The 18,072-nt window shown below is 39.0% G+C and overlaps 1 protein-coding gene across 3 annotated transcripts in view; it reads right to left on the reverse strand.

The window, feature by feature from the left end:
• The window catches only part of KCNIP4 (potassium voltage-gated channel interacting protein 4), a 389,569-nt gene extending 382,574 nt beyond the window's left edge, over positions 1 to 6,995 (reverse strand). For 2 of the 3 annotated variants that reach the window (XM_064711872.1, XM_064711865.1), the window contains exon 1: positions 6,728 to 6,995. In XM_064711872.1, coding sequence (XP_064567942.1) covers positions 6,728 to 6,788 — 61 coding nt within the window. In that variant the 5' untranslated portion in view covers positions 6,789 to 6,995. The remainder of the gene's footprint in view (positions 1 to 6,727) is intronic. The other variant, XM_064711873.1, reaches the window with a different exon arrangement.
• Positions 6,996 to 18,072: the final 11,077 nt, after the last annotated feature.

Genomic DNA, 18,072 nt, shown 5'->3' on the forward strand with positions numbered 1-18,072 from the left:
TGAAAATGTGATTACAGATTGCTAATTTATGGCGCTTAGAATGTACACAGACATCTCTATATATTATAAAATCCCAAACCTCCATGTTCAATTGCAATAGGGCTTGTATCTGACAGATGTTATATAGTGTACTTTCAAAAGATCACTGTTTCAAGTTGCATCATGTAACCATGTTAAATTATTTTTTTAAAAATCAAACTTTTTTTTATTTTTCAATTTACTGCAAATACTTGGGATAGATCTTTTCTTCATATAATGTTTTTATTTTGGCACAAACTTGTTTTTCAATGTGCTTGTATTATAACCCAGTCTGTAATATCACTGAAATTTCTAAGTCAAATAACTACATTTAATTTTAAAAATCCTTATTCATTGCAATTGTTCCCACCAGTATCAAAGGGTTCAGGAATAGTCACAATAATCAAATGACTTACTGTGATGACATGCTGTTCTGGTTGTTCCCACTGTGAAGAATCAGACCCATCATCACACTTTATGGTTACTGTTTACCTTTCTAATAAATCCTAAAGGTTCCTCTGGATTATTAATAAAAGTTTGATTTAAAAAAAAAAAGATGTTCTCTACTAAATGCTATTAACTACAGCAATATTCATAATATAACTATCTGGAGATACAGAGAGGTAACTGAAAATTGTGAGAACAAGAAAACATTATCAGTAAAATTGAGGGGCTATTTACCTGTCAGTAAAATAGCAAACTCTTTCTTACTGTCTGCATTATATAGATCAACCACCTTGAAGTCTATTTCTTAGGATATTCAGATTTGGAAGATTTTTTTTATGCTGTCACCACTTGGCAACTTTGTGGCATATGGTTATAACGTTCTGTGTAGTGCTAAACATTCAACTGTACTTGGGGATTATGCATTAGCTGGTGAAAAATACCTAGTAGACAAACAAAGGTATTATCTCCTACAATAAAATCCAAACATTTAAATGCATCATTTTTCTGAATAGGGCAAACTGTCTATATTTTAGGATTCTCTATTATCACGCATTCCAACTCTAGTTCATTTCTCCAGTGGACACAAAAGAACCTGTGGCTTTCCTACCACTGTTTGTGTTACAGCAGTGTAAATTATAAACATAAAACAGGGGAGCACAACTATAAAGTGTACCTCTAAAGAAATTTGCTTTATAGGTGAAAAAGAATATAAAAGAGAAACACTATATTTATTTTCAGAACTCTGACAGAGAGCTCCTTTTAATACCATATTAAGTCTCTGCTGGGCTGCCAGAAATAAAACACAGTATGAGCTCAGATATACAGCTTTTATTCTGTGTTTGGGTTTATTCTTAGAGGCGAATGGATTCAATATATTTCCAACCCAACCACATATTTTAAACTGCTGCCAGTTTATTGCTGTCTACAGATCTCCCAAATTCATGGAAATAAATCTAGAGCCCAACCCCCTCTGCTGCTGCATACATGAAGGTGATAACAGAAACAATCTCTCCTGTAGTGTGTGAGAATGGAAAATGATGAGGGAAAAATAAATCGAATCATGATCTATATGATCCTAAGACTCCTGTAACACAATTACGAGCTAACAATTGAGAACATCACAGAAAACTGGATTCTATGCTTTCCACAATTCTATAGGCTCCAAAACACATACATTCACTTCTCTTCCTCCTTCTACCTGGTGTCCTCAGTGGGAAATCCAGGCCAAACACTACTTAGCCATCAAAGCAATGGAAAGCAAAGCCCTTGCCAGAGAAACCAGGATTCTGAAAGGACAGATACTATCAACAAAAAAATGCCTATGTCAAACTGTTGTCCATTTGCTTTTGGTGCAGCCACACATTACAGTTCAGCCCAAACATTATGGAGACTAATCATCCATTAAACACCTCCACCGCACTGTGCTCCAAATAATGAAACTTTGGTATCTGCACTTCTCAAGTCCCAGAAGTGTGTGCTAATAAGGAAGGGAATCCTACTTGGTTCAGACTGTGTCGACTACAACTACTGAAATTTGGATCCTTGACTTCCAAGACCACAACTGTTTGCTAATGTTTTCTCTCTCATCTCAAACAGGACTAATGGTCTCTGCTCATAGGAGACAATAAATGGCCAGCATCTGTTTGGCAAGGAAGAGTTCAAATACAGTCTATTTTGGTACCTGAAAGAAAGAGAGGACCAGCAGAATTGGTGAGGGGGATGGGGAGATGGTAGTAGGACAGCCTGGCAGGAATGCACATATCCATGAAACAGTGAAGCAATCAGGCGTTGTATTTTTAGATACTTTCTTTTTCAAGAGCCAAAGATTCCGAATAAATCACAATGGCAAACTGAGAGGCTGAGATGGGATAGATTACAGCTGAATGCTGCACAGATCAAATATTCAGCTCCAACCCAAAGTCCTAAGTGCTTATCTGATACACTGTAAAAGCTTTCCATGACACACACCAGCTACCTCTTTTATGGCTACACTTCCTGTGAGGTACCAAATCTGCCTCTATACATTTCAAAAAGTCTAATAACCCCAGGAAAGCATAAATTCTCTAAGCCAAGTACACCTGAAGCTTGTCCAGATGTTCAGTTATTTATATATTATATCTCCGAGCATAGTTAGTAATCTTGACAGACAGTATAATTAAGAAGAAAGCTTTATTTTGTAAAAATTGATGTTTACATTATGAAAAATTTATATTGAGGAAAGCCTTTATTTTCAGCATTCATGTCAAATATGACTCTCTGTAACAGAATTTTGCATGTAATTACTTCTTTATACTCATTGAACAGAGGAACTTGAGAGGGAGGCAGAACTCAAATTTTATACAGAGGCTTATGCAGCAGTCAGTTCTCTCAAGTGTCAATTGTTTCCTCCACCCTGCAGGAGTAGAATGTATATTTTACATTGAAAATATTTGCATCTCCTTGCACGTCCATCACACATATACATCCTTTATTAGTTCGTGAGTCCATTTAATTGATTCCTTCCTTTACGTATTTGCAGATTTCACAGGAAAAGCATTGCATTTGGAAGCAGCACTTCTAGCACAGTCTAGACAAGATAGTCCAGCACCCTGTCCATCAGAATCTTGAAAGAATCCAATGATGAAGAGTGTCTGGAGACAACAGATCATTAGTAAAAAATAGTAAGGCTGACTCTTGACTGACAGCTCATTCTTTGGATGGAACTCCCAGACAAACCAACTGATCACACTGATATGAATATTGGTGCACATCACTTGGAAAGTCACTGCCTGCTTTTCATTGTGTCAGATAAATCCCAACTGGGATATAAAGAAATTGGTCCAATACCCACTACTAACACATAACAGATTTTGTACCTCAACACATGAGATACAAAATCTGTTTCCTCCTTTCCCCCTTCCCACCTCTTCTTTTTTTCCTGTAATTGTTTCCCAGTATATTTTTTTATTACTTTCTTACTTTTTCTTAGCATCCATTTTCCTAACTTCCTATTTTCAGCTTATTCAATATGTAATTTTTTGTCCTTTTAGCACTATTTCCTTTGTCTTCTAAGAATGCCCCAAGCAACAAGAAAAGTCATTCATTAAAAGTAAAAGTGAGCACTAGTGCACCAAGGATGTCCCAGAGGTATGGCAGAGAATATTTAACTCTAAGTAAACATAAAGTTGGATAAACACTGCTTAATAATACTATTTGGTCCATTGTGGTACTTCTGCCCACAATGTAGAAATTACAACCCTTTTCATAACATGAACTGCCTTGTCTAATAACTGAAACTCTTTAAAAATTGGAGTAAATGACACCATGGCTTTCATAAATATTTATGTTTTTTGAATAAGCATGGTCACACTGGTCAGCACAATGCCCATTCTGAATTCATCACACCCTAAAGCAAAGCAACCAGTTGCTGTGATAATGCCTTATTCATATTAGTATTCCCAACAGCTTAAGTTTGTCCTAGATATTGAACCCACAGGACATTTTGTGATTAAACTTGTTCTTACCCACACAAACTTTTACTGATAATCTCCCTCTGCTCTTCTCATTTTGCTAAGACACTGCATGCCTTTACCCAGAAGCAGATGAGTTTTGACTATCACTAGCACAAATGCAGCTTTCTGATAGATAAAACATTGATAAAGACAATCTCATGAGGCAGAGGAATGAAACAGTTCATCCTTACAATGGCTCAGTATTCCACAGAGGAAACAGTCTCATACTTCAACAACTCTCAGTGGTGCTTCAATTGACATTAATTTGAATGCCCTTGAATCAGAAGAAGCCCTGCAAGGTGCAAAATTAAATGTAAGGAGAAGATCAGCTTAAGGCAGTCACTACCTGTTAAAAGGCATAAAATGTTGCCTTTTTCATTAATAATTCTCATTATTCAAGCTGCCTGTGCATTTTTTGGGTTTTATTTCACTTGGAAAAATGAAATTGAGGAACAGTCGCACTTTTGTTGGTTTCATTTTCTGACTCTCGTGCATTAACATCAAATCCCCGTAACAGCTCTACTGCAGGCATTACCATTTAAAAATGACTAACGTTTGAAGCTATGATTCTATTTGAAGAGAATTAATGAGAAAAAAATCCACCTTCCTTGTTAAAAATGCAACAGACAGGTACATTCAGAAATGCTGATGGCACTGAAAATGAGTTGAACATTTAAGAGCCTGGAGGGAGACAGCTAGGGAGAAGTGTAAAGGAAAGTTTAGACAAAAAAGGGCCAAAACTGTGGGAAGATGAAAATAAATGGGCTGTCTCACGTAAGAAGAAAGCCCAAAGGAGTGAAGCCCGACACTTGTTAGCTTCACATCACATCACACTGGTGATATCTGTTGAGTAATGTATGTCATTCTCCAAAAGAAAGGAGGTATTTCCTTCTAGCTCTGTCATTTTTATCTTTCTGTATTCTTTTTCTGGCATAAAAACTTACTTTTGAGAAATGTTTTTCCCACAGTAAGTCATGTTTCAGTCAGATTTTGCTTGCTCTAAAAGAGTGCAAAAGTGTAACTTACTTCTCTTCACCATTACAAGCTTGAAGTGAATTAAAGCTGTCATTAATTTTTTAAAGCTACTACGCATGCATATCAAGAGAACCAAAAGAGAAAACACATCTAATATACAGCTCAACTGAAGGCAATTTCCATAAAAACATCATCTGGGTATTTCCTATTACTTGCATGACATGAATTCAGATATTCCCCCAATTTTTGTATAGACACTTTCCTGCTACTGCGAACTATACCTGCTAGAAAAAAAAAGTTAGCCTCTAAACTCTCTTTATACTTCAATACCTACATTAATGATCCACAAACCAAATAATTCCTCAACAGCAGCTGTACAAACCCACTATGCCTGAATCATGACCTCAGTTTTGTTTAGGCTGAACAGTCCTGCGTGGTGGTTGCACAGGTAGCCAAGAGCCTGCTCGCCGTTTGCCTCTGATTATGTATGTGTTATGGAAAAACAGTTGGACTTTCAGACCTCCAAGAGACTAGAGCTGGAAGGCTGAAGTGGTACATGGAGGGAAAAGCCTAAATTATAACTTGGGGGTGCTGGATCTGAAAAGTAGAAGAAGTATCACAACACCACTTTCGTGGCCGTGTTCCTGGTTGGGTAAATATAATGATGACACATTTTTTCCCAAAACTTTAGTGAAATGCAAAGACAGATTTACAATTGAGCTGATAGCACAGTCAAATACAAAAGTTCCCTATCCCCAACACAAATGGTCTGGTATTCTGCATGAAAGGGTACACATTCTAAAACATAAAAGAGCTAGGACATTAAGAAAAGAGAAAAACCAGGTACAATCCAGCAGGAAACACATGATTGTGAACTTCTTCAAGCAAGCAGAAGATGCATTCTGAAGCATTAGAAATCAAGCAAATGGTGGGATTGCACTGTCTTTCAAACAACTTGTTGGTAAGGCTACTATTCTACACTGGCATCACAGTTCATGAGAAATCTAGCTGCAAAGCAAGAAACACCTTTTCTAAGAAAAGAAGTTTTCCCTGTTTTTGACTGCCTGTTTTGCAAAGTTTTTCATTAATTGTCCAACTATCCTCTGCTTATCCAGCTGGCTTGAGCTGAACACCTTTCTCAGCAACACTTACACACACTACACGCAAGAAGAATTCATTCTTAAATAACTGGGAAAAAATTCTTAATACTCCAGGAGTCAAAATCCCTGTGGAGGATAGCAAGACATGTTTTTTTTCCTCCCTAAAATTCAAGTTATCCTGTAGCCTTTCTCAGGTGAATGTGTAACTGCAATGTGAGGTACAGAGAAAGAAAGGCACCAAAGGCTTACCAGAAGAAGCTGGTCTCCATCAAACAGCTGCCACTTAGGCATCAGAGAGGTGCAATGGAGACCAAAGCAGGTGTACGGGAGCCTGACCAAAATTACCTCCTGAAGTTGGTCACTAGAGAGGATGTGCCCTGGAGGATCACTCCCAGCCCCAAGTCGTTTCAGCAAAGGCAAAAGTACCAGTTAGGTCAGAGCAGGCAGCTTAGGGCGGGATTCGCGAAGCCCCTGAACGCCTCTCAGCCCGAATCCCAGGCAGAAGCGTTCGCTTACGGTCCCCATAGCCACGCACACATCTATCTGCCCGCGGGTGCGCTCGCCCCTCGCACGGGCGAGCAGCTCCCCCTCCCCGCCCCACGCCGAGCAGCCACACTCGCTGCTAGAGGAGAGGGGACGAGAGCCCCGGTTAACTCAGAGGAGCAGCCTCGCGTCCCCGCGCTGCCCGCGTCCTACCGCCTGTGGAGCTGGCCTCCTCCAGCTGCGCCGAGATGCTCTCCACTCGCCTCACGTCCATGCCGGGAGGCGCCCGGAGCCGCGCCGGGAAAGCGCGGCAGCACCGCCGCAGCGGGGCCGCGCCGGAGCGGAGCGGAGCGGGAGCGGGGCTGGGCACGGCGGAGCGGAGCGGGATGGCAGCGGGAGCGGGGCTGGGAGCGACGGAGCGGAGAGGGAGCGGGAGCGGGAACGGGAGCGCGGCCCCGCCTCGGCGGCGGCGCCTCCCCCGCCACCCGCGCGGCGCGGGGCGGGCTCGGCGCGGGGCTCCGGCGGGGCCGCGGCTTCCCTGCCGGGACACGGAGTGTTTGGGCTCCCTTACCTTCCCCTTCCTTGCCGGGACACGGAGCGCTTGGGCTGGCTTACCTCCCCCCCTTCCCTGCCGGGACACGGAGCGCTTGGGCTGGCTTACCTTCCCCCCTTCCCTGCCGGGACACGGAGCGCTTGGGCTCGCTTACCTCCCTCCCCGAGCTGCCCCGGGGCCGCTTGCGCCCCGGAGCGGCTCGGAGCGGGGCGGCCGTGGGGACTGCCCGGGCCGGGGTCCGGCAGGGCCGGGCCGCACACAGGCGGGGCCCGCATCACCTGTTAGCCGCCGGCTGCCCCGGACACGGAGCGCACCGGGCGCAGGGGAGCTCCCATCGCAGCTGCGCCCCTCGGACACCTCCATCAGGCTTAGCACAGGCTGGGAGCACTCCCTAAGCCCCAGCGTATGTTTTGGAAAGGGCATTTTAAGACATCTTCTTAACACCTCTATTTATCAAAGTCTACTATGACACATGGCATACCATTAGAAAATGCTTCAATAATGATAGTTCTCCCAGTTCAATTTTACACAGTTAATTTTTCAGTCTTTACGATTCTGTCTATCCCTGCGTGAATAATGATGTGTTTCAGAAATCCCAGTTCTCCTCGTTGTGTTCAGCCCCAAAAAATTATAGTAATTCTTTTCAAGGCACATAAGGGTTATAGGCTTAGCTACCCAGTACCTTAGTGTTGACATCTTATTTCATATTATTCCTTGAACCTTGTATTAATAAGATTCTTATAAGTTGAAAGATAAAAGAGTAATTCCTATGCCGTGTTGCCAACCAATGCTTTAGGAAAGGATTTATATCTCCTTTTATTCACTGGGATGAACTTATGTCTGATTTCAACCCCAAAATGATGGAATGACTGAAGTCTTGAATGGACAGAGAAACCACAGTGTAGCATAACGCTTGCCAAGAACAACACAATGTCGGGTAGCTTTTGCCAAGTGTTATTTTTTGACAAAAATACATTCACTGACAGAGGTTGAGGTAAGGCTGTGGAGAGATAGGATTCAGAGCACTGTATTTGTCATATACCCTCAAAATATTTCCCTTCTATAAGGTGAATCCTCAAGTAGACAGGAGAGACAGGATTCAGAGCACTGTATTTGTCATATTCCCTTAAAATATTTCCCTTCTATAAGGTGAATCCTCAAGTAGTCAGGATATGGCTCTTCTCATCAAAGAAATTCAAAGTAGTAAGAACAGAGATCAAGATTTTATCTTATTATCAGAATTTGAGCTTACTTTGAAGCTAACCTTACAGAAAACTCTAATTTATCACAATTCAGGGCAAACCCTTCTCATTACATACACACAGTTTTCACAGTGGAGCAATTCATATTTACAATAGTCACTTCCCTTTGCTCTACACCAACATTGTATCAGAACTCTGTGAGTTACAAAACATCTCTAAATATACGGGAGCAGCTGGCCATAGCAGATTGAACTAAGGCAGGAACGGTAGTAATACATCAAGAATACCCATACATTCATCTTGTGTCTTAGAATGAATTACAGGTATACAGCACAACATGAAACAGAAGTGCCAGGAGTGCCTACCAGGTTTTTACAGATAAGGTGGTGTGTGTCAATTCAAAGATGAATTGTGTCTGAGGCAAAGGAAAAAGAAAGCGACCCAAATAAACTGAACTGTCTCCATAAATCTGCATGTTTCTCTCAATCTCATCTGCTTTATTTTTATGCTTGCTCTCCTTGTTTCCATCCATTTGCTCTTTGTCTCCTGTTCTTCTTGATGGGCCTGGTTCCAAGTGATTTTCTCTGCATACTCCTTCATTTTTGTTCTCTTGAGTTTTAAATATTTCTCTTACAAAAACTTGTGTCATTTTGATATTCTATGTAAAAAAAAATGTTCATATCACAATGGGACATTTTCCCAAATTTGCTTTAAAGGGCAAATTCTTTATTGTTTACCAAACCTGATTAAGTTTCCTCCAATTAGCATGTCAAGCCCAAGTATCTGCTCTATGTAACATCCAGTAAAAATTGACATCAGCTGTGATTTCATCCCTTCTATATAATTACATTTCAACATATAATTGTATTTCTACAAATATAGAGTTTCATTCTAGTTTCTACTTTTCAAAATATATAACGACTTCCTTTCTTCCTTATTTGTTTCAAATATATCTTTTGGAGCTAAATACTAATAATACCTTGAGCATGTATTTAATGCTACATGTAGAGCTGAAGACTTTTTTTCCAATGCCTTATGATAAAATTTTAATTTCTTCTTGAAGTAGTTGATGTAGTTTCTATCTAATTTTTAAATTAGAATCTGGGTAAGCATATTCCTGTTTGCCTCAAATGTATACTAACTGGAAAGACTTAACATAATTGTAATTTAGTGTGTCCAAATTAAGTTCAGATTTCCACATCTGTTTAAAAGGTGTCATATGTGAAATTAAGTCTTAAATCATGATGCTAAAATAATGATAAAGGAGACATTTTGTTCCAAAAGAGAAAATCAAATCATTGATGAATAAAAAATAACCAGCAGGATTTCTGGTGGTAACATGTTCCCAACAGGAAGGGCTTGGGGGTTTTTTCTACCTCTTGGTGTAGATGAGAAAAGGCTCAGACCCAGAAAATATGCAGCAATACCCAAATATTCAGTCCTTTCAGTCCCTTCTGCTCCCCCCCTGGTCTTGGGACATCTGCAAAGGTTAACACAGTAGTTCAGCTGTGTTACTCAAATTGTATCAGCACTAAGAAACTGAATATTATATAATTAAAATTTTGAATAGAACAAATAGAAGCCACAAAATATCCAACACATCCATGTTACTTTCTCAGCCTGTCCAGAGAAGCTATTTATTTTGGCAGTGCTTCCTCTGCTAGAGAATGGCTCTCCAGGTGGGAGATTTCTTGATGCCCAGAAGAATTCATCATTAGGTTACATTTTGTGACTGCATGTCACTCACAATGTTTTTCAAAAGGAAAAAAGAAACCCAGCAGCTAAATCAGTCTGTCACTTACATCTAGGAAAAATATTCTTCCTTCTCCAAAAAGTAATAAAAGTTAATTTTGCTATTTTTTATTCAGAAATGGGAAAGAAATTGTTCTTCACTCTATGATACATTTTAAGAATATTTTTGTTCTCAGAAGTGTATTTCATTTAGGTTTGAGTCATTCAGTGTAATAATGTATCCTTAAAAATAATTGTGTGTATTCTATACCACAAAAAATGAACAGTAATTTGGCCGTACTCAAATATTTCATGTCTGTGATAAAGTACTTGGGAAAAATGAGAAGTGCCTGAAGCTCTGAGTGCTGTGTCCCCTGTTGAGGGGTGTGCATTGGTGTCAGAGCCAAGCTGCTGTGGTGGTGGGGCTGCTGGCTCCAGACAATGTCCCAGCAGGTCCACCACACCGCGCAGCTGAGCCCATCGGCCACTTCACTGGCACATCTAGGGAAATATATTAAAGGAAGGGCACAAAATGCTGAGGAAGGGGGAGGGAGAGCAGCAGTGCCAAGGTCAGAGGAAAAGGGAGGTGCTCCATGGTGGAGCCCTCCCAAAGGAACTGAGGCCCATGGAGGATATACACCATGACACACCAGCATACACCATGACACATCATCACACCATCATACACCATGACACACCATCATACACCATCACACACCATGACACACCATCATACACTATGATACGCGATGATACACTATGACACACCATCATACACCATTATACACCTTCAGACACCACCATAACACACCATCACACACCATGACACACCATCATACACCATTATACATCTTGACACACCACCATAACACCGTGACACACCATCGCACCATCATACACCATGACACACCATCATACACCATTATACACCTTCAGACACCACCATAACACACCATGACACACCATCATACACCTTGACACGCCACCATAATACACCTTGACAGATCATCATACACCTTGACACGCCACCATAACACACCATGACACACCATCGTACACCATAACACACCATGACACACCATCACACACCATGACACACCATCATACACCTTGACACACCACCATAACCCCATGACCCACCATCATACACCATGACACACCATCATACACCATCATACTGCTGCCCATGGATAAACCCAGGCCAGAACAGAAGAAAAAAGTAAGAAAGAAGGAGCAGCTCTTGAAAGCAGAGGGTTCACTACCTGCAGTATGAACAAAGAAGTGTCTGGAGTAAACTTGAGCCTGGAAAGGGGGACAAAGTGCTTTCCTTTTTAGGTATTTTTCTTCTTTACTTTCCAATGCCCAAGTCAGTAAAAAGTTTTCAATAAATTAAGCTAAACTCTTCGAGTCTGTTTTGGCCAAGAGAGTAATTGCTGAATGATTTTTCTCTATTTCTTTTGACCCACAAGTTCATGTGTTTTTCTCCCCTGTCCCACTAGGTTAAGCAAGCAGGTCCACAGATACTTGGCTCAAGCAGGGCTTGACCCAGTACAGGGTATATATGGGAGAATTCAAAATACAAAATGAAATTGTAGGTGTAGGAAAGATGGCACAGAGTACTAACAAACTGTTCTTCCCTAAAACCCTGGAGCTTTGATAGTCAAGATTTCCTACTAGCACAGTCTAGTTTTAGAGAGCTTTCAGAAAGAATAATCTTGAATATTCTGGTTTTTCTGCCTATTAAACCTTAACAAGGACAATTCTTCAAAGGAGCATTGTGCACCATGTATCCTCATCCTTATACAGAAATAAATATCATGCAACAATGAAGGCCAGCCCTTGAACTTATCAAAAACTGGCTTTTAGTATTGCTAGTACTTGTTACTAAATAAGTAAGAAGAAAAGGTGAGAGCCTCCTTTCCTTGAAATTTAATTAGTTTTTTATAATAACATTTTGTAGTAAGTTCCTTAAGGATTAGAAGCAATTTGATTTACTGTAAATGAGTAACATGTCAGTCCATATGTGACAGCAAAAAAAGAAGATAACATTATTTAGCAACATTATAAAAGAAGATAAAAACATTATTTATTCTAATTTTAATAATTTCTCCATATGTCGAACAGTCAAGATATGGATTGATTTCTTTTTGGGGCATTTGAAAAATCCTCAGGGGAGTAAGTAGGGGCTCACCCTTCATTCAGTGTTGGTGGGAAATAAGTACCTTTTATTCCTTCAGAACTAAGATCCTAAGATCCGCCTTTTTTTTTTTTTGTTTTTCTTTCCCTCTGTTTTTCTACTGTTGATTCTTTCTTTGCTGGCTTCCCTTCATGTGATGCAGATGATTGGAGTGGCTTCATTGCTAAATGTCAGTATTTAGAAACTTGAGATTTGATTTGTGAGACTGTTGTGGGTTTATACCTCATTTCAACTGTGATTCATAGTTTATAATAGCCACACTGCAGATATTTTAGAAGAAGGCAAGGTTACATTGAAAAAAACCACATGTAATATTCAACTCAACTTTGTTGTGCTGCTTGAAGACTTCCTAGACGTAATCTGTATAATTTAATCTAAATCTGTATCATATTGTATCATTTAATCTAAATTGTTGTCTAATTGTTTGTTGTCATTATTAGACTCACTAAAGTTATCTCACTGGTAAACCTGAGTCAATATAAGGTTTTATATTTCCATCAACTTTACAATAAAAAATATCTTTGTAGTTTTTAAGAATAGAAGAGTATTGGGAGCAAGTTTACCTGCTGCTGAAATGTAGCCAACTTCAGAAGACACATCTGAAAAACAATGCATTAGACAAGTGTAGGCTAGAGAAAAATATTAGATGCAGGGTAATTACACTGCATCTAATCTATGTTCTTGTGGGGGAAATCTATAGTGTTTTATATAATATAGATCATAGATAGGCTTTACAATCTAATGTGAAACACCTGCTTAGTGGTCTGTCCTAGACTCCAAAGAGACAGACAAAAAAAAACCTAAACAAAAAATAGCAATAAAACTCCCTGAGCTGACTCTGGTATAGGAGAGTGCCCAGACAGGCAGTTTACGGTAGAATGATTTCTCAACACTTTTTTGGCAGTTTTACGTTCAGCTGTATGTTGGTTTCCTATGGCTTTTCGTCCTCCATCCTCATCAGGTAATTCTGCACTCTGCTCCAGTAAATCCTTATCCCACTCCGCTTCTCTGTCTCCCCTCCATTTCTTTTTCCCTTTCCTATTTACCTCACACATTGTTTCTCGTGAAAAACTGAGTAACAGCAGAAAGGATAATGGCTTTTATGTTCAGCTTGTGAGATCACAGAGCTGTAGTGCTCAGCACAGCCAACGACAGGATCTAACTGAATACAGTTTTTCCTATTTTCCATTTTTAAATCCACATCCACCAAGTTTCCAGATGACAGGGCTTTAAGAATAAAAGCGCAGGTAATCTTAGCTAACTCAAAAGCCAGTCCATAGAATATCAAACAATAATTACTAATACAAAATTTTAGAATTTCAGAATGTTTTAAAGCATTTTGTTCCTAAGATGTTTCCTCTAGATTTATGGCACAAGTGATTCATTGATGGATATATGGAAAGACAGTAATCTCACCTATTGTTAGTGCATCTAAATAAAGAGATAAAAGCCAAGTTCTCTCTTTAATGGCAACGATATTCTTTTTTGAAAGAGCCCAGTCTATATGGGGAGACCAAAAGAGATCATTCATCCTCATATAAAAAAGTCCAAGAGGGATATGGTTGCTATATAAATACATCAGACAGGTAAAAAAAAAGTGAAAGAATAAAAAAGCTCTTTCAGCTAAATGTCAATGCGGGAGGCAGAGAAAATTGTATAATCTATAAATTTAGGTTGTATATTTAACGAAAGTTGCTAAGCATTAAAAAATTCAAGTACTGGGATGCCCTTCCAAAATGGATGGGAGGAAAGGCAAAATAAATGTTTTGAGGCAAAGCTTGATAACTCTGATGGGATGCCTGTGATAACAGAGCTCTATGAATATAAATCACATACATATGATTTCCTTTTATTAACAAGTAAAGCTTGTGAATAGAAGACCAAATTCATAATACAGCATGAGTCACAGGAAAAGAGCTACAATGCTCATGCAGAGATTACATAACACAATATATATAATAATAAGAGCCTCTACAGTCTACATTTATTCCTGTATATAATATCATGAAATCTTTCAGGACATGATAGAAATCTTTCACATTTAAATGGTTGCTCCAAGGAAGACAGCGATCAATTGTCCATGGTTAATGTCAGTGCAGCGAAAGAAATACTCTTAGGTAGGAGCAAAGAAGAAGTCAAAATTTAGGGAAAATTTTCTAATCTCTAAGGTAGGCAAATAGAACAGTTTTATGCAGTGGTCAGTGGAATATTCATCATTGAAGTGTTTATTTTAGCTGCTTCATAGATAACTGCTGAAGAGAGTCTAAAGCTTTTGTCATGGCACAGCATTGCTATAAATCTTGAGGTATATTTTCTCCATATATATCCTTATGGCTGCATGATTAAAAGAATGGTGTTGATTTAATGGAGAGGGGAATTTGGCCAGAAATGGCCCTACTTTCTCAGCTCTCTATCCCCATTTCTCCTACACAACTTGTACTTCTTAATTGTGCAGGTTTATTCTATGAAACAGAGATGTATTTCCTGATTATTTTCTAAGACGCTTTGTTTCTTATTTTGCATACCTGAGTATTCTGTTGTCATGGAAATCTCTCCTCTGAAGCCCTTGAAGACCAGCTCTCTTGCTTCAATTCTGTTTCAAATTTTCTGCATCAACTAATCTTAATTCTTACTCCAAGTTTTCCTCGTATTGTTGTCACATCTAAATGACACAGTACTAAAGCTCCATGGCTCAAAACCTTATCCATAAGAATGCAAGGTTCACTTCAAACAAGTGTACTAGGTCTAGTACAAAGGCATTTTTTACTCATTTTATTTTATTTTTAATTCTTTCACTGAAGAACCATCCACATTAATAGATGTTTATCAACTCAACAAACAAGAAAGAAATTATTAGAAAAAGGATATAGCGGTAATGAAATTCAAATAGAATTGTTTGAATAGTGACAGTATAAATTTTTTGCCCACACCTGTCCTCTTACATTGATGGAGGGAGTCTTACAATCTGTCCTGAAAGCTAAAATACTTGATTAATGACAAAGATTAATCACATCAGTTTTCCTTCCAAGTATAAACTGGCCTACCATTCTCTTAAATTCCATCAGCCAAAATATATTCAGATGCCTTCACTGATCACAGTTAAAAATACTGAAGAGAGTCATGAAGGTCAGGTTAGGACATTCATGGTTGATGATGACTTCATTCCACTGAATATTTCTGAAAACTTGAGAATAGTGTCATTCAAATAAAAAATACTTCATATGCCTATAGGAAATAGGCAGCTGAATGAAGAATCTGGCCATCAAACTAACAAGCTTTTGTTTCTGGAGGGATTTTAGAAGATAATTCATGCCAAGTTCATCATATCACCAATGGAAATTTTACATCAAGAAGAAATAGTCTCTGAGCACCAGAGAAAGGTGCTTTTGCAGCTTAATGTTCAAGAAGATGCTACAGTCAACCTTACAGCTAATGACCTAAGTCAGCGAAGGAAGATATACATCCTGGATGAAAGATACAGAAATACATCTACCTTACTGTCCACTTGTTTCAGCAGTTAGCTCACACAATGTCATCTAGATTTTCAGCCAAATTTCATTCGTGTCACAGCTCCTGCCAAAAGAGAACAATGTAATCTTCTTTCATCTGGATTTGGAGATGCAGATATAAAGCTGCGTGTTTTCTTCATGCTGAAGCAGAACCCGTTTGCTTTTTTGTTTTTCTACAGCCTCCCATATGTGCTTGATGAATTAATGACTAAAGCAGAGTATAAAGTCATGTCACTGGTAATACTTGTATTTATTATTAAATCTATAGGACAGGGTTTGATCTCTTACCTTCTGTTATAAGCTTTCCCATCCACCTGATTTGATCCACCAGACTAGGCTAAAAGGCGGAATTCTCTCTCTTAACTACTTTGTTCTGTAGAAATCTAATTCTAATTGCTGCCGATTAGGTCAGTGCATTGGCAATAGGTACTTAATTTTGTTTTCATAATTTAAAAGTGTTCAAATGTGACTAGAGATTATGAGTCTGTATGTTCTGAATTGGAGCCATTATCATGAAGCACACTAGTAAGTCATTTTAAATTGTTGTACTTATGAAGTTGTACTTCTAAATCTTCCCATTTTAAACACTTTACTCCTCCACACATGTATTTTACAGGCTACCATCAGTGTGCTTACCCTATGGCATCAAATTCTTACTCACATTACCCTTTCTGGCTTACAGTAATTATATACACATCATATTTTTCCTTGGTTTGGATCTTAAGACTAAGAACTTAAATTCTCAAATATGCTATTCCGGCCCCAATGTGTTAATTTATAAATGAACGCTGAATGTCAGATAATTAATATGAACATTATGAATTTAGTAATAAGTATTGCCATTTTGGACATCCAAAAACATGAGATTACCTCCTTTCTGTCAATAATGTGTGGCAATGTCTGAAGCACTGTAAGCCTGAGCCTCATCTTTGTTTCCACTTGGACATCCTTATTGCACCAAGAAATAATGTTTTCATATTTTCATGCTCTTCTCAACAACTTTAAGAGATAGTAACCTTCATTTTGAATAATTAAAAGACAAAACTGATCTGAATATAAATATGTTGCTGGAAGAAATAGTATCATGACCTCTATGACATAGTTTATGAGAATAGTAACTGTGGCACTGCTTTCTTCTGAGATTTGAGAGACGCAGTTCATTAGCATTCATGAATCTTTACATTTCCACAAGATACAAAAGAAGAGAAGCAATTAGATTGTTATGCACGTGAATCCTAGCTATTCTTCCTACAATATTGAGCTGACTGAAATGCATGTAGAAGGTACACTTATAGGTAGTACTGAAGAAAATCAATTTATCCAAGAGTTAGCTTGGAAGATCCAGTAAAGGTAGACTTTCCTCACTGCTTCTTGTTTTGGGAGGTCTCTACAATAAAGGTTCATAGGTCCCATTCTCTATCAGTTACTCAACTTGGATCAGCTCCCCCAACTCTAGATTCACACTCTTTTGGTGTAAGAATCACACTTGATCCTAAATTGCCAGCTTTAACACTTAGGCATCCTTTTCTCCTGGAAATACCAGGGCTTGATGATCTGGGATTTACACTACTCCATATGAGGTCTTTCTTTTTAGTGGTCACATAGAATAACTTTCCTACACTTCTTCATTTTCCTACATGAGAAAATTGAGGTTGGGGAGCAGATTATACAGCAGTGTGATTGTTTTTCTGCAACACAATTCCCATTTAATTATTAAAGAGGCAGATTTGTACAGTAAATGATTCATGGAGTCAGTTGAGTGACTAACTACTTTCAACCTAGGTTAGTTTCAGCAAGATAAGGCCATATATTGACTGAAGAAATGCAAAGGATCCATACAATAATTCCCAGAGGTGACAGAGACCCTGGTAGGAGCAAGGGATGGAAAACCAGGGAACCATTGGAAAACTCAGGAAACCAAAGCTAGGAAAGGACCACAGCAAATTTCCAATTCCTGAAATCATATGTAAAGGTTATGTGAACAGTCTAATTACCTAATCAAAACTATTAGAGAAGAATTCATTCTTTGCCCTTTCAACCAGTAGAGCAAAAGCAGAAAGCCTTAGCTACTGACAACTTTCCAACATTTCTATGCTCTATTACTCCCAGCTTTAAAGGGAAGCTACCACAGAAAGAGAATCCCTACTTTCAGCTTCAGTCTGGCTTTGAGGGATGTCAGCAAGGGGCAGAGCACAAAGACAGTTCACTTCTGATTCACTTCCCTCCCACTAAGGTTAAAACACTTTGGAAATCATGTCAGGCTTCATTTTCAGAGGAACCAGCAAGAAAACCCATACATTCTGGGTCAAGAGGGAATGTGGATGACCACATATATATACACCAAGTGGTTCTTTAGTAAGACTTGA

This window comes from Zonotrichia leucophrys, chromosome 4 (genome assembly GCF_028769735.1).
Source record: "Zonotrichia leucophrys gambelii isolate GWCS_2022_RI chromosome 4, RI_Zleu_2.0, whole genome shotgun sequence".
In the NCBI taxonomy this organism is placed as follows: domain Eukaryota; kingdom Metazoa; phylum Chordata; class Aves; order Passeriformes; family Passerellidae; genus Zonotrichia; species Zonotrichia leucophrys.